Source organism: Salmo salar, chromosome 04 (genome assembly GCF_965601325.2).
Source record: "Salmo salar chromosome 04, fSalSal1, whole genome shotgun sequence".
In the NCBI taxonomy this organism is placed as follows: Eukaryota; Metazoa; Chordata; class Actinopteri; order Salmoniformes; family Salmonidae; genus Salmo; species Salmo salar.
The window spans coordinates 11730653-11753102 of NC_138294.1; the positions used below are offsets into that span (position 1 = coordinate 11730653).

At 39.9% G+C, this 22450-nt stretch overlaps 1 protein-coding gene and 3 non-coding genes across 8 annotated transcripts in view; all 4 read right to left on the reverse strand.

Annotated features, from left to right (window-relative positions):
• Positions 1 to 22450, reverse strand: part of LOC106597511 (interferon-induced very large GTPase 1) — a 46721-nt gene that overhangs the window by 16151 nt on the left and 8120 nt on the right. For 2 of the 5 annotated variants that reach the window (XM_045711697.2, XM_045711693.2), the window contains exons 5-19: positions 20505 to 20585; positions 19906 to 20001; positions 19299 to 19357; positions 18958 to 19035; positions 18336 to 18420; positions 13000 to 13080; positions 12401 to 12496; positions 11794 to 11852; positions 11453 to 11530; positions 10831 to 10915; positions 5493 to 5573; positions 4894 to 4989; positions 4287 to 4345; positions 3946 to 4023; positions 3324 to 3408 (exon numbers count right to left, since the gene is read on the reverse strand). In XM_045711697.2, the coding sequence (XP_045567653.2) occupies positions 3324 to 3408; positions 3946 to 4023; positions 4287 to 4345; positions 4894 to 4989; positions 5493 to 5573; positions 10831 to 10915; positions 11453 to 11530; positions 11794 to 11852; positions 12401 to 12496; positions 13000 to 13080; positions 18336 to 18420; positions 18958 to 19035; positions 19299 to 19357; positions 19906 to 20001; positions 20505 to 20585 (1197 nt within the window). The remainder of the gene's footprint in view (positions 1 to 3323; positions 3409 to 3945; positions 4024 to 4286; positions 4346 to 4893; positions 4990 to 5492; positions 5574 to 10830; positions 10916 to 11452; positions 11531 to 11793; positions 11853 to 12400; positions 12497 to 12999; positions 13081 to 18335; positions 18421 to 18957; positions 19036 to 19298; positions 19358 to 19905; positions 20002 to 20504; positions 20586 to 22450) is intronic. The other 3 variants (XM_045711695.2, XM_082974081.1, XM_082974082.1) reach the window with 3 other exon arrangements.
• Positions 1309 to 1381, reverse strand: trnaa-ugc (transfer RNA alanine (anticodon UGC)). The gene has a single exon. It is a non-coding gene; the product is annotated as a tRNA-Ala (tRNA).
• Positions 8816 to 8888, reverse strand: trnaa-ugc (transfer RNA alanine (anticodon UGC)). The gene has a single exon. It is a non-coding gene; the product is annotated as a tRNA-Ala (tRNA).
• trnaa-ugc (transfer RNA alanine (anticodon UGC)) lies at positions 16321 to 16393 on the reverse strand. Its single transcript has one exon. It is a non-coding gene; the product is annotated as a tRNA-Ala (tRNA).

The window sequence follows — 22450 nt, forward strand, 5'->3', positions numbered from 1 at the left end:
AGAGCTATATCAGTATCTCTTTACATTACAGCATGGAATAAAGGTACAATAACATGTCCTGTTTCTAGAGCTAAATCAGTATCTCTATACATTACAGCATGGAATAAAGGTACAATAACAGGTCCTGTTTCTAGAGCTATATCAGTATCTCTTTACATTACAGCATGGAATAAAGGTACAATAACATGTCCTGTTTCTGTAGCGTGAGGCAGCTTGATGTACAAGTAGTGTACACTCCCTGGTCAGGACGCTACTCTATTGCAGGGCTTTACCCCCAATCTATCTCCTTAATGCTGAGTGCCAAGCAGAGACTTATTTAGTCCAAGTTTTACACCGTTTGTTATGACTCAGCCAAGGATCAAACTCCCAACCTACCAATCTCAGGGCGGACACTCTCACTACAAGGCAAGTGGTTGGTCGAATGAGACACCAAAATATTCTGGACATTCCTCACGAACACCGTTTTTCCTGCACTTTTGTTGTTGTTGCGTCACATGCAATATCGTCAGAAAATTACTGTCTGGATCAGCTGATGATGATGGAAATTGTCCCGACGTAACTAAACATCTAGACACAAAATGCTCATCCAAGTATTATGTGTAATTATTGAAGAACCACTTTAATGACAATATGTATTTTAGTTTAATGAATCAAGTTAATGTGACTGTTTCTGTTAGAAGCATTTGATTTTGCAAACTGAAATTACTTTGGATTTGTGTGCCAGTGAAAACTGTTTTCACAACGTAACAATAGACACAAAAAGTTACTTTGTTACACTGTATTTCAGAGATCTGCATCCAAAAAATAGACAGCTGGATCCAGGATTCATACAGAGTTTCAAGTCCAATGTCTAATTGAACTGTTAAATGTTTACCATATGATATAACAATAAACATAAATGCAAGGAAAGGAAAGCAGTGTTTTATGATTGTTACTGAATCCATCAAGACGCCAACCGTGAAAAAATGTTTAAACATAGTTTCAAAAATCTACTTGTTAGTTTTGTAGCTACAGGTAACTGCCAAAGTGAAGGACACACCAACATAAAGTGTCTTAATAGGGCGTTGGATCACCATGAGCCAGAAATGCTTAAATGCATTTTGATTCTACAACATTCTACAAGATTATAGAACTCTATTGGAGGGATGTGACACCATTCTTCCATAAGATATATAATAATTTTTTGTTTTGTTAATTACATTTACATTTTACATTTTAGTCATTTAGCAGACGCTCTTATCCAGAGCGACTTACAGTAGTGAATGCATACATTTCATACTTAAAAAAAATAAATAAAACATTCATACTGGCCCCCCGTGGGAATCGAACCCACAACCCTGGCGTTGCAAACACCATGCTCTACCAACTGAGCCACAGGGACAATAAAGGCATTGGAAAACGCAGTTTCAGTCACGGCGCCAGAATTTTCCATAAGTATTCAACTGAGTTGAGATCTGGTGACAGACAGCCATGGCATATGGTTTACATCGTTTTCATGCTCAAACCATTCAGTGATCACTCGTGCCCTGCGGACGGGGGTATTGTCATCCTGTGGGGGTATAGCCATGGTAGCCAAAGGAATGGTCTGCCCAGCATTTTTCTACATGACCTTAACCATGAAGGGAGGTTAATTGCTTAATTAACTCAAGAATGGGCACTCTTACTGAGAGTTGTGGCTGCTTGGCGTGATGTATTATTGTCTCCAACTTCTTGCCCTGAACGCCGTAATCTTTGCCCAATAATGTTTGTTCCATGTTTGTGCTGCTACCATGTTGTGCTGCTGCCATGTTGTGTTGCTACCATGTTGTTGTCATGTGGTGTAGCTACCATGCTGTGTTGTCATGTGTTGCTGCCATGCTATGTGGTTGTCTTAGGACTCTCTTTATGTAGTGTTGTGGTGTCTCTTGTTGTACGTGTGTTTTGTCCTATATTTTTAATCCCCCGTCACCACAGGAGGCCTTTTCCCTTTTGGTAGGCCGTCATCGTAAACAAGAGTTTGTTCTTAACTGACTTGCCTTTTGGTTAAAAAAAATAAAAAAATAAAAAAAAATACCACACCTGTGTGTAAGCACCTGCTTTCAATATACTTTGTATCCCTCATTTACTCAAGCGTTTCCCTTTTTTTAGAATTTACATGTATGTTCCTGCATTATATCTTAACGTAATAATGTGAAAGAAACAGCAGATTATTATCAATGACTTATCAACAGCTCTTACATGTTGTCCACCACAGGAAATCCTCATTGGCACCCAAATTTACAGAATGACCCAATTCTATTATTGTTTCAGGGTAAGCATACAGTATGTAAGAGGGATAACAACATGGTGACTAACTGTCACGTCCTGACCAGTAAAAGGGGTTATTTGTCATTATAGTTTGGTCAGGCCGTGGCAGGCGGTGTTTGTATTGTGTGTTTTGGTTTTTGATTTTTGTTCTATGTTTTCTATATCTTGGGTTAAATCTAGTTTTCTATTTCTATGTTGGTTTTTGTGCATGACCTCCAATTAGAGGCAGCTGGTTGTCGTTGTCTCTAATTGGAGGCCATATTCAGTTGATGTTGTTTTACTTGTGTTTTGTGGGTGGTTATTTTCTGTATAGCCTGTGAGCCTTATGGAACTGTTTTTCGTCGTTTGTTTATTTTGTTTAAGTGTTTTCTTTAAATAAATTAAGAAGATGAGCACTTTACCCGCTGCGCCTTGGTCCAATCCTTATTATGTCTATGACACCAACGCTGAAAGTAATGGTTTGAGGATGAGGGTTAGAAAAGGGGATCCCTGTCACCACATTGTTATTGTATTATTACCCCTATAGTATGTAGCTTGCCTGTATTACCCTGAAAAAAATACATATAATTACAGTGAATGGTGTAACTAGGAAATAGTATGTCTTTATGGTGAGAAACAAGAACTTGTTGAATGTTTTTATCATCTTATTACCCCTTTAGTCCATGCTGTAATGTAAAGTGCTACTGATGCCTCGAAATTGAACCAACCAAAACAAACCCTAAACCTACCATATTTGATCTCATAATAATTATCATTAGAGTTGAATAGCTCAAAGCATTTACAGCTTACATCTGAATTCACTTTTTAGCTGACCTACGGTGCTAGGACCCCTAATAATGATCTGTGCATACAATGATTATAATTGACAATGTTCAGACATACTTATAATGATTATGAAAGTGTATAAAGGCTGGAAAATTGCACACATTAAAACATACGTATAACCTTTTTTATAGTTTATAAATGCTTCATAATATAATTTTTTAGAACAAGGTGTTACCAAATCATATGTCATTGAAAGTGAAGTGTCGTGGTACCTTTGGTTGTTTCTCCTGAGGAATCCTCCTTCTTTGGTTTCGACTTATCTCTGGCATTTGTCACTGGCTCTTTCTCTTCAAATTTCTATTAAAAGTTTAATTCGTAGGTTTAAAATGATTATATTGTAACATTGAATCTACATTTCTAGTCTGTTGACGATGAAGCCCATTAGCTTCCATTTTGAATAAGGGCACCTTAATGCCGAGTTTGGCATGCCTAGTTTGGGTTTAATTCATACTAAGGCTGTCATTGTTGTGTTGTGACGGCTATCTTACTGATATTGCCAATGTTACTGTACATCAGGATAGGTGATATGTTTGGAAAAAGTAACTTTACACTTTTAACATAAAAATGTCCCCTATGTTCCCGTTTCAGACCAAATCATATTTGAAGGGCCAGTACAGCCATGTTAAACAGCAGCCATAACATCACCTATTGGTCCACAATAAACTTTTATACTTTTCCAAACTGTACCTCTATAAAATTCAACATCTCGCCCAATAGACTTCATTAGAGCAAGATCACACAATGAGACAGCACAACAGTGGTTGCTATCTTGGATTTTATGGAAGTACATATTTTCATAGTAGCCTACTCAGCATAACCCTAGTCATCACCCACCTTTAGTTCTTCCTGTTTTTCCTGGTGAATATACTCTCCCAAGCCCTTCTCTGGTTTGGAAGGAGATGGAGCCGCAATCTGTGGATGGAGATTTGGGTCAATAATACATCAACAAATTAGTGATTTCACTAGATCCACAAATGTACACTGAACTTTGTATTGTTTTTCACTTTACATAGTTTATGTTCAAAATGTATATTACAACTAAAACATGCTAGATCTCAACCTTATATAAACATAAACTAAGACATTTAGCTTTGACCTTGAAATGAAACATGGTACATTACAGGAACATGATCAGCATGACCACTGAAGATGTAAATGATGTAAGTGTGTCTTACCCTCTCTGCCCTCTCCTCATTCTTGCCAACATGAGTACATGATACCTCCTCTGGTGGGCCTAGAATGGAGGTTGAGATATAGGACGGTAATAATGGCAGGAGAACAGCAGCAAAAGGGAGAGGCAGTGAAATCAGATACAGTAAAAACAATGTGTGTATGAAATGTATAATCTTCCACCATTATATCACCCACACACCCAGTTAAACACATACTTGTGAAAACAACAATTATTTAATGAAGATCCTTATTTGGTCGATTTTACATTACTGTTTCAACTTGAATATTTTTGTGAGTTATGACATTTAAATCCTTTACATTTAAGTCATTTATCAGACTTGAACTGTAAGGGCAATGACAGGAACTGGTATGAAGAACTTGAAAGTAACTGTCCAGTGAAAATCTCAACTTTAAAAGTTCATATTCTGTTAACTCGGGGGACTAATGTAAGGTTTTGGGTGTTCAGAGCAGCTTCAAGCTGGTGAAGAATGTATGTTTTAAAATCTCAATAGTGTTTCCATTATTTTGACAGTTACCTATATGTTCCTGCATTATATCTTAATATAATATTGTGAAGAAAAAACTGCAGGAAAAAAAATAATTAATTACCTTTTCTTTGTAAGCAACGACGCAGGAGATGAGAATCAGGTACAGAGAGTGAAGGTTTTAATTGTTGACGGACATGAAATGGAACAGGAACAGCGTCTGGACAGGAACACATAAAAAAAACAATAATGCGGACACAGGGAACACAACCAAGGAACAGACAGATATACAGGGGGTAATCAACAAAGTGAAGGAGTCCAGGTGAGTCCAATGTGCGCAGCTGCGCATAATGTGGGAAACAGGTGTGTATGACGACAGGTAGCCTGGCGCCCGAGAGCGGGAACAGGCGTCACATTTGTGGAGGGGAAACTATGTCCTTCATATTGTAATTAATTATAGGTCATATTTCATAGAAATCTGGAAACACTGAAAAGTTACTTAAAAGCTGTAATCCGCATTAGGTTAAAAACCCTCAAAGTGCACTATTTTTTTTTTAATGAACAATTCACGTGGGGACTGAGGCACTTGTCTTCTCAAAGTGTCTGGGTTTATTGTAAGACCCTTATAATAACACATTTTTAGGCAGCTACTAAAGTACATATTGAAGAGTAATGTAAAATGCACTGAAGGGTAAGTCGTCAAATATAGTAATAAGTCCTTACCCTGAAAACGCTGCAACCTGTTCTGGGCCAACTTCCCTGGAGAGGTAGGCACTTGTGTAGTCAAGGTAACTGGATCTTCTTCTGGCAGAGGGGTCACAACACAATGTTTATCTGTTATGCTTTTCTGTACCTCCTCCTATAGCTGGCTAATCTGTTGTTGCATTGCTTGCATTAACTGCTGTTGATTCAACATGAAACCCAGTAGCATGGCTCCTAGCGCTGCCAAGCCATCAGGAGTGCCAGGCTGTGAACAGGTTTCATGCTAAACCCATTCAGTGATCACTCATGCCCTGTGGATGGGGGTATTGTCATCCTGTGGGGGTATAGCCATGGTTGCCAAAATAATGGCCTGCCCAGTATTTTTATTCATGACCCTAAGCATGAAGGGATGTTAATTGCTTAATTAACTCAGGAACCAAACCTGTGTGGAAGCACCTGCTTTCAATATCATTTTCACGGATCCCTCCGGTTCTGTTGCTCATTCAGTGCACCAGTTGCGGCGGTCTACTTCACCGGCCTCTAGGCACTGAACGGTGTCATTACGCACACCTGGTTCCAATTCCTCACTGATTGTATTTGTATATTTGGGCGGTTGATTATTGTTCCAATGTCCGTTGTTCCTGTGAGTACCTGTGCTGTGCTTTGGCTTTCGTGCCATTAGGATTGTGGATGTACGTATTACGGGTCTCGCCCCGTGTATTTATTTGAGGTACTCCTCAATCTTTTGTTTGGGTTTCAACCCTGTGTTTTGTATACGTGTTTGTTTGGTCTTCGTCCCCGTGCCTTTACATGGCACGCTGCAATTTGGGTCAATAAAAACACCTATTACGCATTCCTGCGCCTGTCTCCCGATCCTTCACACAATGTGACAATACTTTGTATCCCTCATTTACTTAAGTGTTTCCATTATTTTTTCAGTTACCTGTATGTTCCTGCATTATATCTTAATGTAATAATGTGAAAGAAGCAGCAGATTAATCTCAATGACGTAATCAACAGCCCTTACACAAGATTTCCACCACAGGAAATCCCGAAACCTGCCCCTCCGCCTGCCCTGCCGGAAGCTGGGCCCGCGGTTTGAGGGGCCGTTCAAAGACCTGAGGAGAGTGAACGAGGTGTGTTCCAGGATACAGCTTCCCCCCGATTACCGTATTAACCCCTTGTTCCATGTGTCTCTCCTCGGGCCGGTGGTAGTCGGTCCACTCCAGGGATCTGAGGTGCGGGAGGTTCCTCTGCTCCCTCTGGCCATCGAGGGGGCCCCGGCGTACTCTGTTCGTTCCATCCTTGATTCGAGGAGTCGGACGAGGGGCCTTCAGTACCTTGTGGAGTGGGAGGGGTACGGTCCGGAGGAGAGGTGCTTGGTTCCGGTGGCGGACGTGTTGAACCCTGAACTGTTGCAGGAGTTCCACCCTCTCCGGCCGGATCGCCCTGCGCCTCGCCCTCCGGGTCGTCCCCGAGGCCGTTGTCGGCGCGCTGCTGGAGCCGCATGTCATGGGGGCGGGTACGCTCACGACTTTCACCGAAGTCGGCTCCTCTCCTTGTTCGGGCGGCGGTCGGCGGTCGACGTCACCGGGCCTTCTAGCCATCGCCTCTCCATTTTTCTTTGTTACATTTGTTTTGTCTTGTTCCCCGCACACCTGGTTTACATTCCCTAATCACATTGTATATATATATTCCTCTGTTCCCCCCATGTCCTTGTGTGGAATTGTTTTGTTACATGTTCAGTGTGACGCGCCAGGCTGGTTATTTTCCCCCCTGGGTATTCTTGTGTAACCCATAGGAGTTTGGATTATTACGTTTGTTTTTTGTGACTGTATTTTGCGCATTTGTCTTTTGCATTTTGGTTTGGAGGTTTGACGCTGTTGCGTCCGTTTGTTGTGCTTCTGCCCAATAAAGAGTGCGCCTGATCACAACTCTCTGCTCTCCTGCACCTGTCTTCAACACCAGTAGTGCAGACGTTGACACTCTCTATACATTACAACATGGAATAAAGGGAAACTAACATGTTCTGTTTCTAGAACTATATCAGTATCTCTATACATTACAGCATGGAATAAAGGTACAATAACAGGTCCTGTTTCTAGAGCTAAATCAGTATCTCTATACATTACAGCATGGAATAAAGGTACAATAACATGTCCTGTTTCTAGAGCTATATCAGTATCTCTATACATTACAGCATGGAATAAAGGTACAATAACATGTCCTGTTTCTGTAGCGTGAGGCAGCTTGATGTACAAGTAGTGTACACTCCCTGGTCACGCGCTACTCTATTGCAGGGCTTTACCCCCAATCTATCTCCTTAATGCTGAGTGCCAAGCAGAGACTTATTTAGTCCAAGTTTTACACCGTTTGTTATGACTCAGCCAAGGATCAAACTCCCAACCTACCAATCTCAGGGCGGACACTCTCACTACAAGGCAAGTGGTTGGTCGAATGAGACACCAAAATATTCTGGACATTCCTCACGAACACCGTTTTTCCTGCACTTTTGTTGTTGTTGCGTCACATGCAATATCGTCAGAAAATTACTGTCTGGATCAGCTGATGATGATGGAAATTGTCCCGACGTAACTAAACATCTAGACACAAAATGCTCATCCAAGTATTATGTGTAATTATTGAAGAACCACTTTAATGACAATATGTATTTTAGTTTAATGAATCAAGTTAATGTGACTGTTTCTGTTAGAAGCATTTGATTTTGCAAACTGAAATTACTTTGGATTTGTGTGCCAGTGAAAACTGTTTTCACAACGTAACAATAGACACAAAAAGTGACTTTGTTACACTGTATTTCAGAGATCTGCATCCAAAAAATAGACAGCTGGATCCAGGATTCATACAGAGTTTCAAGTCCAATGTCTAATTGAACTGTTAAATGTTTACCATATGATATAACAATAAACATAAATGTAAGGAAAGGAAAGCAGTGTTTTATGATTGTTACTGAATCCATCAAGACGCCAACCGTGAAAAAATGTTTAAACATAGTTTCAAAAATCTACTTGTTAGTTTTGTAGCTACAGGTAACTGCCAAAGTGAAGGACACACCAACATAAAGTGTCTTAATAGGGCGTTGGATCACCATGAGCCAGAAATGCTTAAATGCATTTTGATTCTACAACATTCTACAAGATTATAGAACTCTATTGGAGGGATGTGACACCATTCTTCCATAAGATATATAATATTTTTTTGTTTTGTTAATTACATTTACATTTTACATTTTAGTCATTTAGCAGACGCTCTTATCCAGAGCGACTTACAGTAGTGAATGCATACATTTCATACTTTAAAAAAATAAATAAAACATTCATACTGGCCCCCCGTGGGAATCGAACCCACAACCCTGGCGTTGCAAACACCATGCTCTACCAACTGAGCCACAGGGACAATAAAGGCATTGGAAAACGCAGTTTCAGTCACGGCGCCAGAATTTTCCATAAGTATTCAACTGAGTTGAGATCTGGTGACAGACAGCCATGGCATATGGTTTACATCGTTTTCATGCTCAAACCATTCAGTGATCACTCGTGCCCTGCGGACGGGGGTATTGTCATCCTGTGGGGGTATAGCCATGGTAGCCAAAGGAATGGTCTGCCCAGCATTTTTCTACATGACCTTAACCATGAAGGGAGGTTAATTGCTTAATTAACTCAAGAATGGGCACTCTTACTGAGAGTTGTGGCTGCTTGGCGTGATGTATTATTGTCTCCAACTTCTTGCCCTGAACGCCGTAATCTTTGCCCAATAATGTTTGTTCCATGTTTGTGCTGCTACCATGTTGTGCTGCTGCCATGTTGTGTTGCTACCATGTTGTTGTCATGTGGTGTAGCTACCATGCTGTGTTGTCATGTGTTGCTGCCATGCTATGTGGTTGTCTTAGGACTCTCTTTATGTAGTGTTGTGGTGTCTCTTGTTGTACGTGTGTTTTGTCCTATATTTTTAATCCCCCGTCACCACAGGAGGCCTTTTCCCTTTTGGTAGGCCGTCATCGTAAACAAGAGTTTGTTCTTAACTGACTTGCCTTTTGGTTAAAAAAAATAAAAAAATAAAAAAAAATACCACACCTGTGTGTAAGCACCTGCTTTCAATATACTTTGTATCCCTCATTTACTCAAGCGTTTCCCTTTTTTTAGAATTTACATGTATGTTCCTGCATTATATCTTAACGTAATAATGTGAAAGAAACAGCAGATTATTATCAATGACTTATCAACAGCTCTTACATGTTGTCCACCACAGGAAATCCTCATTGGCACCCAAATTTACAGAATGACCCAATTCTATTATTGTTTCAGGGTAAGCATACAGTATGTAAGAGGGATAACAACATGGTGACTAACTGTCACGTCCTGACCAGTAAAAGGGGTTATTTGTCATTATAGTTTGGTCAGGCCGTGGCAGGCGGTGTTTGTATTGTGTGTTTTGGTTTTTGATTTTTGTTCTATGTTTTCTATATCTTGGGTTAAATCTAGTTTTCTATTTCTATGTTGGTTTTTGTGCATGACCTCCAATTAGAGGCAGCTGGTTGTCGTTGTCTCTAATTGGAGGCCATATTCAGTTGATGTTGTTTTACTTGTGTTTTGTGGGTGGTTATTTTCTGTATAGCCTGTGAGCCTTATGGAACTGTTTTTCGTCGTTTGTTTATTTTGTTTAAGTGTTTTCTTTAAATAAATTAAGAAGATGAGCACTTTACCCGCTGCGCCTTGGTCCAATCCTTATTATGTCTATGACACCAACGCTGAAAGTAATGGTTTGAGGATGAGGGTTAGAAAAGGGGATCCCTGTCACCACATTGTTATTGTATTATTACCCCTATAGTATGTAGCTTGCCTGTATTACCCTGAAAAAAATACATATAATTACAGTGAATGGTGTAACTAGGAAATAGTATGTCTTTATGGTGAGAAACAAGAACTTGTTGAATGTTTTTATCATCTTATTACCCCTTTAGTCCATGCTGTAATGTAAAGTGCTACTGATGCCTCGAAATTGAACCAACCAAAACAAACCCTAAACCTACCATATTTGATCTCATAATAATTATCATTAGAGTTGAATAGCTCAAAGCATTTACAGCTTACATCTGAATTCACTTTTTAGCTGACCTACGGTGCTAGGACCCCTAATAATGATCTGTGCATACAATGATTATAATTGACAATGTTCAGACATACTTATAATGATTATGAAAGTGTATAAAGGCTGGAAAATTGCACACATTAAAACATACGTATAACCTTTTTTATAGTTTATAAATGCTTCATAATATAATTTTTTAGAACAAGGTGTTACCAAATCATATGTCATTGAAAGTGAAGTGTCGTGGTACCTTTGGTTGTTTCTCCTGAGGAATCCTCCTTCTTTGGTTTCGACTTATCTCTGGCATTTGTCACTGGCTCTTTCTCTTCAAATTTCTATTAAAAGTTTAATTCGTAGGTTTAAAATGATTATATTGTAACATTGAATCTACATTTCTAGTCTGTTGACGATGAAGCCCATTAGCTTCCATTTTGAATAAGGGCACCTTAATGCCGAGTTTGGCATGCCTAGTTTGGGTTTAATTCATACTAAGGCTGTCATTGTTGTGTTGTGACGGCTATCTTACTGATATTGCCAATGTTACTGTACATCAGGATAGGTGATATGTTTGGAAAAAGTAACTTTACACTTTTAACATAAAAATGTCCCCTATGTTCCCGTTTCAGACCAAATCATATTTGAAGGGCCAGTACAGCCATGTTAAACAGCAGCCATAACATCACCTATTGGTCCACAATAAACTTTTATACTTTTCCAAACTGTACCTCTATAAAATTCAACATCTCGCCCAATAGACTTCATTAGAGCAAGATCACACAATGAGACAGCACAACAGTGGTTGCTATCTTGGATTTTATGGAAGTACATATTTTCATAGTAGCCTACTCAGCATAACCCTAGTCATCACCCACCTTTAGTTCTTCCTGTTTTTCCTGGTGAATATACTCTCCCAAGCCCTTCTCTGGTTTGGAAGGAGATGGAGCCGCAATCTGTGGATGGAGATTTGGGTCAATAATACATCAACAAATTAGTGATTTCACTAGATCCACAAATGTACACTGAACTTTGTATTGTTTTTCACTTTACATAGTTTATGTTCAAAATGTATATTACAACTAAAACATGCTAGATCTCAACCTTATATAAACATAAACTAAGACATTTAGCTTTGACCTTGAAATGAAACATGGTACATTACAGGAACATGATCAGCATGACCACTGAAGATGTAAATGATGTAAGTGTGTCTTACCCTCTCTGCCCTCTCCTCATTCTTGCCAACATGAGTACATGATACCTCCTCTGGTGGGCCTAGAATGGAGGTTGAGATATAGGACGGTAATAATGGCAGGAGAACAGCAGCAAAAGGGAGAGGCAGTGAAATCAGATACAGTAAAAACAATGTGTGTATGAAATGTATAATCTTCCACCATTATATCACCCACACACCCAGTTAAACACATACTTGTGAAAACAACAATTATTTAATGAAGATCCTTATTTGGTCGATTTTACATTACTGTTTCAACTTGAATATTTTTGTGAGTTATGACATTTAAATCCTTTACATTTAAGTCATTTATCAGACTTGAACTGTAAGGGCAATGACAGGAACTGGTATGAAGAACTTGAAAGTAACTGTCCAGTGAAAATCTCAACTTTAAAAGTTCATATTCTGTTAACTCGGGGGACTAATGTAAGGTTTTGGGTGTTCAGAGCAGCTTCAAGCTGGTGAAGAATGTATGTTTTAAAATCTCAATAGTGTTTCCATTATTTTGACAGTTACCTATATGTTCCTGCATTATATCTTAATATAATATTGTGAAGAAAAAACTGCAGGAAAAAAAATAATTAATTACCTTTTCTTTGTAAGCAACGACGCAGGAGATGAGAATCAGGTACAGAGAGTGAAGGTTTTAATTGTTGACGGACATGAAATGGAACAGGAACAGCGTCTGGACAGGAACACATAAAAAAAACAATAATGCGGACACAGGGAACACAACCAAGGAACAGACAGATATACAGGGGGTAATCAACAAAGTGAAGGAGTCCAGGTGAGTCCAATGTGCGCAGCTGCGCATAATGTGGGAAACAGGTGTGTATGACGACAGGTAGCCTGGCGCCCGAGAGCGGGAACAGGCGTCACATTTGTGGAGGGGAAACTATGTCCTTCATATTGTAATTAATTATAGGTCATATTTCATAGAAATCTGGAAACACTGAAAAGTTACTTAAAAGCTGTAATCCGCATTAGGTTAAAAACCCTCAAAGTGCACTATTTTTTTTTTAATGAACAATTCACGTGGGGACTGAGGCACTTGTCTTCTCAAAGTGTCTGGGTTTATTGTAAGACCCTTATAATAACACATTTTTAGGCAGCTACTAAAGTACATATTGAAGAGTAATGTAAAATGCACTGAAGGGTAAGTCGTCAAATATAGTAATAAGTCCTTACCCTGAAAACGCTGCAACCTGTTCTGGGCCAACTTCCCTGGAGAGGTAGGCACTTGTGTAGTCAAGGTAACTGGATCTTCTTCTGGCAGAGGGGTCACAACACAATGTTTATCTGTTATGCTTTTCTGTACCTCCTCCTATAGCTGGCTAATCTGTTGTTGCATTGCTTGCATTAACTGCTGTTGATTCAACATGAAACCCAGTAGCATGGCTCCTAGCGCTGCCAAGCCATCAGGAGTGCCAGGCTGTGAACAGGTTTCATGCTAAACCCATTCAGTGATCACTCATGCCCTGTGGATGGGGGTATTGTCATCCTGTGGGGGTATAGCCATGGTTGCCAAAATAATGGCCTGCCCAGTATTTTTATTCATGACCCTAAGCATGAAGGGATGTTAATTGCTTAATTAACTCAGGAACCAAACCTGTGTGGAAGCACCTGCTTTCAATATCATTTTCACGGATCCCTCCGGTTCTGTTGCTCATTCAGTGCACCAGTTGCGGCGGTCTACTTCACCGGCCTCTAGGCACTGAACGGTGTCATTACGCACACCTGGTTCCAATTCCTCACTGATTGTATTTGTATATTTGGGCGGTTGATTATTGTTCCAATGTCCGTTGTTCCTGTGAGTACCTGTGCTGTGCTTTGGCTTTCGTGCCATTAGGATTGTGGATGTACGTATTACGGGTCTCGCCCCGTGTATTTATTTGAGGTACTCCTCAATCTTTTGTTTGGGTTTCAACCCTGTGTTTTGTATACGTGTTTGTTTGGTCTTCGTCCCCGTGCCTTTACATGGCACGCTGCAATTTGGGTCAATAAAAACACCTATTACGCATTCCTGCGCCTGTCTCCCGATCCTTCACACAATGTGACAATACTTTGTATCCCTCATTTACTTAAGTGTTTCCATTATTTTTTCAGTTACCTGTATGTTCCTGCATTATATCTTAATGTAATAATGTGAAAGAAGCAGCAGATTAATCTCAATGACGTAATCAACAGCCCTTACACAAGATTTCCACCACAGGAAATCCCGAAACCTGCCCCTCCGCCTGCCCTGCCGGAAGCTGGGCCCGCGGTTTGAGGGGCCGTTCAAAGACCTGAGGAGAGTGAACGAGGTGTGTTCCAGGATACAGCTTCCCCCCGATTACCGTATTAACCCCTTGTTCCATGTGTCTCTCCTCGGGCCGGTGGTAGTCGGTCCACTCCAGGGATCTGAGGTGCGGGAGGTTCCTCTGCTCCCTCTGGCCATCGAGGGGGCCCCGGCGTACTCTGTTCGTTCCATCCTTGATTCGAGGAGTCAGACGAGGGGCCTTCAGTACCTTGTGGAGTGGGAGGGGTACGGTCCGGAGGAGAGGTGCTTGGTTCCGGTGGCGGACGTGTTGAACCCTGAACTGTTGCAGGAGTTCCACCCTCTCCGGCCGGATCGCCCTGCGCCTCGCCCTCCGGGTCGTCCCCGAGGCCGTTGTCGGCGCGCTGCTGGAGCCGCATGTCATGGGGGCGGGTACGCTCACGACTTTCACCGAAGTCGGCTCCTCTCCTTGTTCGGGCGGCGGTCGGCGGTCGACGTCACCGGGCCTTCTAGCCATCGCCTCTCCATTTTTCTTTGTTACATTTGTTTTGTCTTGTTCCCCGCACACCTGGTTTACATTCCCTAATCACATTGTATATATATATTCCTCTGTTCCCCCCATGTCCTTGTGTGGAATTGTTTTGTTACATGTTCAGTGTGACGCGCCAGGCTGGTTATTTTCCCCCCTGGGTATTCTTGTGTAACCCATAGGAGTTTGGATTATTACGTTTGTTTTTTGTGACTGTATTTTGCGCATTTGTCTTTTGCATTTTGGTTTGGAGGTTTGACGCTGTTGCGTCCGTTTGTTGTGCTTCTGCCCAATAAAGAGTGCGCCTGATCACAACTCTGCTCTCCTGCACCTGTCTTCAACACCAGTAGTGCAGACGTTGACACTCTCTATACATTACAACATGGAATAAAGGGAAACTAACATGTTCTGTTTCTAGAACTATATCAGTATCTCTATACATTACAGCATGGAATAAAGGTACAATAACAGGTCCTGTTTCTAGAGCTAAATCAGTATCTCTATACATTACAGCATGGAATAAAGGTACAATAACATGTCCTGTTTCTAGAGCTATATCAGTATCTCTATACATTACAGCATGGAATAAAGGTACAATAACATGTCCTGTTTCTGTAGCGTGAGGCAGCTTGATGTACAAGTAGTGTACACTCCCTGGTCACGCGCTACTCTATTGCAGGGCTTTACCCCCAATCTATCTCCTTAATGCTGAGTGCCAAGCAGAGACTTATTTAGTCCAAGTTTTACACCGTTTGTTATGACTCAGCCAAGGATCAAACTCCCAACCTACCAATCTCAGGGCGGACACTCTCACTACAAGGCAAGTGGTTGGTCGAATGAGACACCAAAATATTCTGGACATTCCTCACGAACACCGTTTTTCCTGCACTTTTGTTGTTGTTGCGTCACATGCAATATCGTCAGAAAATTACTGTCTGGATCAGCTGATGATGATGGAAATTGTCCCGACGTAACTAAACATCTAGACACAAAATGCTCATCCAAGTATTATGTGTAATTATTGAAGAACCACTTTAATGACAATATGTATTTTAGTTTAATGAATCAAGTTAATGTGACTGTTTCTGTTAGAAGCATTTGATTTTGCAAACTGAAATTACTTTGGATTTGTGTGCCAGTGAAAACTGTTTTCACAACGTAACAATAGACACAAAAAGTGACTTTGTTACACTGTATTTCAGAGATCTGCATCCAAAAAATAGACAGCTGGATCCAGGATTCATACAGAGTTTCAAGTCCAATGTCTAATTGAACTGTTAAATGTTTACCATATGATATAACAATAAACATAAATGTAAGGAAAGGAAAGCAGTGTTTTATGATTGTTACTGAATCCATCAAGACGCCAACCGTGAAAAAATGTTTAAACATAGTTTCAAAAATCTACTTGTTAGTTTTGTAGCTACAGGTAACTGCCAAAGTGAAGGACACACCAACATAAAGTGTCTTAATAGGGCGTTGGATCACCATGAGCCAGAAATGCTTAAATGCATTTTGATTCTACAACATTCTACAAGATTATAGAACTCTATTGGAGGGATGTGACACCATTCTTCCATAAGATATATAATATTTTTTTGTTTTGTTAATTACATTTACATTTTACATTTTAGTCATTTAGCAGACGCTCTTATCCAGAGCGACTTACAGTAGTGAATGCATACATTTCATACTTTAAAAAAATAAATAAAACATTCATACTGGCCCCCCGTGGGAATCGAACCCACAACCCTGGCGTTGCAAACACCATGCTCTACCAACTGAGCCACAGGGACAATAAAGGCATTGGAAAACGCAGTTTCAGTCACGGCGCCAGAATTTTCCATAAGTATTCAACTGAGTTGAGATCTGGTGACAGACAGCCATGGCATATGGTTTACATCGTTTTCATGCTCAAACCATTCAGTGATCACTCGTGCCCTGCGGACGGGGGTATTGTCATCCTGTGGGGGTATAGCCATGGTAGCCAAAGGAATGGTCTGCCCAGCATTTTTCTACATGACCTTAACCATGAAGGGAGGTTAATTGCTTAATTAACTCAAGAATGGGCACTCTTACTGAGAGTTGTGGCTGCTTGGCGTGATGTATTATTGTCTCCAACTTCTTGCCCTGAACGCCGTAATCTTTGCCCAATAATGTTTGTTCCATGTTTGTGCTGCTACCATGTTGTGCTGCTGCCATGTTGTGTTGCTACCATGTTGTTGTCATGTGGTGTAGCTACCATGCTGTGTTGTCATGTGTTGCTGCCATGCTATGTGGTTGTCTTAGGACTCTCTTTATGTAGTGTTGTGGTGTCTCTTGTTGTACGTGTGTTTTGTCCTATATTTTTAATCCCCCGTCACCACAGGAGGCCTTTTCCCTTTTGGTAGGCCGTCATCGTAAACAAGAGTTTGTTCTTAACTGACTTGCCTTTTGGTTAAAAAAAATAAAAAAATAAAAAAAAATACCACACCTGTGTGTAAGCACCTGCTTTCAATATACTTTGTATCCCTCATTTACTCAAGCGTTTCCCTTTTTTTAGAATTTACATGTATGTTCCTGCATTATATCTTAACGTAATAATGTGAAAGAAACAGCAGATTATTATCAATGACTTATCAACAGCTCTTACATGTTGTCCACCACAGGAAATCCTCATTGGCACCCAAATTTACAGAATGACCCAATTCTATTATTGTTTCAGGGTAAGCATACAGTATGTAAGAGGGATAACAACATGGTGACTAACTGTCACGTCCTGACCAGTAAAAGGGGTTATTTGTCATTATAGTTTGGTCAGGCCGTGGCAGGCGGTGTTTGTATTGTGTGTTTTGGTTTTTGATTTTTGTTCTATGTTTTCTATATCTTGGGTTAAATCTAGTTTTCTATTTCTATGTTGGTTTTTGTGCATGACCTCCAATTAGAGGCAGCTGGTTGTCGTTGTCTCTAATTGGAGGCCATATTCAGTTGATGTTGTTTTACTTGTGTTTTGTGGGTGGTTATTTTCTGTATAGCCTGTGAGCCTTATGGAACTGTTTTTCGTCGTTTGTTTATTTTGTTTAAGTGTTTTCTTTAAATAAATTAAGAAGATGAGCACTTTACCCGCTGCGCCTTGGTCCAATCCTTATTATGTCTATGACACCAACGCTGAAAGTAATGGTTTGAGGATGAGGGTTAGAAAAGGGGATCCCTGTCACCACATTGTTATTGTATTATTACCCCTATAGTATGTAGCTTGCCTGTATTACCCTGAAAAAAATACATATAATTACAGTGAATGGTGTAACTAGGAAATAGTATGTCTTTATGGTGAGAAACAAGAACTTGTTGAATGTTTTTATCATCTTATTACCCCTTTAGTCCATGCTGTAATGTAAAGTGCTACTGATGCCTCGAAATTGAACCAACCAAAACAAACCATAAACCTACCATATTTGATCTCATAATAATTATCATTAGAGTTGAATAGCTCAAAGCATTTACAGCTTACATCTGAATTCACTTTTTAGCTGACCTACGGTGCTAGGACCCCTAATAATGATCTGTGCATACAGTGATTATAATTGACAATGTTCAGACATACTTATAATGATTATGAAAGTGTATAAAGGCTGGAAAATTGCACACATTAAAACATACGTATAACCTTTTTTATAGTTTATAAATGCTTCATAATATAATTTTTTAGAACAAGGTGTTACCAAATCATATGTCATTGAAAGTGAAGTGTCGTGGTACCTTTGGTTGTTTCTCCTGAGGAATCCTCCTTCTTTGGTTTCGACTTATCTCTGGCATTTGTCACTGGCTCTTTCTCTTCAAATTTCTATTAAAAGTTTAATTCGTAGGTTTAAAATGATTATATTGTAACATTGAATCTACATTTCTAGTCTGTTGACGATGAAGCCCATTAGCTTCCATTTTGAATAAGGGCACCTTAATGCCGAGTTTGGCATGCCTAGTTTGGGTTTAATTCATACTAAGGCTGTCATTGTTGTGTTGTGACGGCTATCTTACTGATATTGCCAATGTTACTGTACATCAGGATAGGTGATATGTTTGGAAAAAGTAACTTTACACTTTTAACATAAAAATGTCCCCTATGTTCCCGTTTCAGACCAAATCATATTTGAAGGGCCAGTACAGCCATGTTAAACAGCAGCCATAACATCACCTATTGGTCCACAATAAACTTTTATACTTTTCCAAACTGTACCTCTATAAAATTCAACATCTCGCCCAATAGACTTCATTAGAGCAAGATCACACAATGAGACAGCACAACAGTGGTTGCTATCTTGGATTTTATGGAAGTACATATTTTCATAGTAGCCTACTCAGCATAACCCTAGTCATCACCCACCTTTAGTTCTTCCTGTTTTTCCTGGTGAATATACTCTCCCAAGCCCTTCTCTGGTTTGGAAGGAGATGGAGCCGCAATCTGTGGATGGAGCTTTGGGTCAATAATACATCAACAAATTAGTGATTTCACTAGATCCACAAATGTACACTGAACTTTGTATTGTTTTTCACTTTACATAGTTTATGTTCAAAATGTATATTACAACTAAAACATGCTAGATCTCAACCTTATATAAACATAAACTAAGACATTTAGCTTTGACCTTGAAATGAAACATGGTACATTACAGGAACATGATCAGCATGACCACTGAAGATGTAAATGATGTAAGTGTGTCTTACCCTCTCTGCCCTCTCCTCATTCTTGCCAACATGAGTACATGATACCTCCTCTGGTGGGCCTAGAATGGAGGTTGAGATATAGGACGGTAATAATGGCAGGAGAACAGCAGCAAAAGGGAGAGGCAGTGAAATCAGATACAGTAAAAACAATGTGTGTATGAAATGTATAATCTTCCACCATTATATCACCCACACACCCAGTTAAACACATACTTGTGAAAACAACAATTATTTAATGAAGATCCTTATTTGGTAGATTTTACATTACTGTTTCAACTTGAATATTTTTGTGAGTTATGACATTTAAATCCTTTACATTTAAGTCATTTATCAGACTTGAACTGTAAGGGCAATGACAGGAACTGGTATGAAGAACTTGAAAGTAACTGTCCAGTGAAAATCTGAACTTTAAAAGTTCATATTCTGTTAACTCGGGGGACTAATGTAAGGTTTTGGGTGTTCAGAGCAGCTTCAAGCTGGTGAAGAATGTATGTTTTAAAATCTCAATAGTGTTTCCATTATTTTGACAGTTACCTATATGTTCCTGCATTATATCTTAATATAATATTGTGAAGAAAAAACTGCAGGAAAAAAAATAATTAATTACCTTTTCTTTGTAAGCAACGACGCAGGAGATGAGAATCAGGTACAGAGAGTGAAGGTTTTAATTGTTGACGGACATGAAATGGAACAGGAACAGCGTCTGGACAGGAACACATAACAAAAACAATAATGCGGACACAGGGAACACAACCAAGGAACAGACAGATATACAGGGGGTAATCAACAAAGTGAAGGAGTCCAGGTGAGTCCAATGTGCGCAGCTGCGCATAATGTGGGAAACAGGTGTGTATGACGACAGGTAGCCTGGCGCCCGAGAGCGGGAACAGGCGTCACATTTGTGGAGGGGAAACTATGTCCTTCATATTGTAATTAATTATAGGTCATATTTCATAGAAATCTGGAAACACTGAAAAGTTACTTAAAAGCTGTAATCCGCATTAGGTTAAAAACCCTCAAAGTGCACTATTTTTTTTTTTATGAACAATTCACATGGGGACTGAGGCACTTGTCTTCTCAAAGTGTCTGGGTTTATTGTAAGACCCTTATAATAACACATTTTTAGGCAGCTACTAAAGTACATATTGAAGAGTAATGTAAAATGCACTGAAGGGTAAGTCGTCAAATATAGTAATAAGTCCTTACCCTGAAAACGCTGCAACCTGTTCTGGGCCAACTTCCCTGGAGAGGTAGGCACTTGTGTAGTCAAGGTAACTGGATCTTCTTCTGGCAGAGGGGTCACAACACAATGTTTATCTGTCATGCTTTTCTGTACCTCCTCCTATAGCTGGCTAATCTGTTGTTGCATTGCTTGCATTAACTGCTGTTGATTCAACATGAAACCCAGTAGCATGGCTCCTGGCGCTGCCAAGCCATCAGGAGTGCCAGGCTGTGAACAGGTTTCATGCTAAAACCATTCAGTGATCACTCATGCCCTGTGGATGGGGGTATTGTCATCCTGTGGGGGTATAGCCATGGTTGCCAAAATAATGGCCTGCCCAGTATTTTTATTCATGACCCTAAGCATGAAGGGATGTTAATTGCTTAATTACCTCAGGAACCAAACCTGTGTGGAAGCACCTGCTTTCAATATACTTTTCACGGATCCCTCCGGTACTGTTGCTCATTCAATGCACCAGTTGCGGAGGTCTACTTCACCGGCCTCTAGGCACTGAACGGTGTCATTACGCACACCTGGTTCCAATTCCTCACTAATTGTATTTGTATATTTGGGCGGTTGATTATTGTTCCAATGTCCGTTGTTCCTGTGAGTACCTGTGCTGTGCTTTGGCTTTCGTGCCATTAGGATTGTGGATGTACGTATTACGGGTCTCGCCCCGTGTATTTATTTGAGGTACTCCTCAATCTTTTGTTTGGGTTTCAACCCTGTGTTTTGTATACGTGTTTGTTTGGTCTTCGTCCCCATGCCTTTACATGGCACGCTGCAATTTGGGTCAATAAAAACACCTATTACGCATTCCTGCGCCTGTCTCCCGATCCTTCACACAATGTGACAATACTTTGTATCCCTCATTTACTCAAGTGTTTCCATTATATCGTCAGTTACCTGTATGTCCCTGCATTATATCTTAATATAATAATGTGAAAGAAGCAGCAGATTAACCTCAATGACGTATCAACAGCTCTTACACAAGATGTCCACCACAGGAAATCCTCATTGGTACCCTAATTTACAGAATGACCCAATTATATTATTGTTTCAAGGTAAGACACAGCATACAGTATGTAAGAGGGATAACAACATTGTCACTAACGCTGGAAGTAAGGGTTTGAAGAAAAGGGGATCCCTGTCACCACAATGTTATTGTATTATTACCCCTATAGTATGTAGCTTGCCTGTATTACCTAAATAATACAATTACAGTGAATGGGGTAACAAGGCAAAGTTGTCTTCATGGTGAGAAACAAGAACTTGTTTCAATGTTATTATCATCTTATTACCCCTTTTATTCCATGCTGTAATGTAAAGTGCTACTGATGCCTCTAAATTGAACCACCAAAACATACCATAAACCTACCATATCTGATCTCATAATAATTCATTTTGGAGTTGAATAGCTAAAGGTATTTACAACTTTTATCTGAATTCCCTTTTGAGTTGACCTACAGTGCTAGGACCCTTAAAAACTTCTTCAGGATCAGTGTCCCTTCCACGGGAAGGTTGAGCTAACATAGGCTAATGCGATTAGCATGAGGTTGTAAGTAACAAGACATTGGCAGAAAGCTTAAATTTTTGTTAATCTAACTGCACTGTCAAATTTACAGAAGCTATTACAGTGAAAGAATACCATGCTATTGTTTGAGGAGAGTGCCCAATTTTGAACATGAAAAGTTATTAATAAACAAATTAGGCACATTTGGGCAGTCTTGATACAACATTTTGAACAGAAATGCAATGGTTCATTGGATCAGTCTAAAACTTTGCACAATCACTGATGCCATCTAGTGGCCAAAATCTAAATTGCACCTGGGCTGGAATAATACATTATGGCATTTCTCTTGCATTTCAAAGATGATCGTACAAAAAAATACAAAAGAACGGTTGTTTTGTTCTTTGTATTATCTTTTAC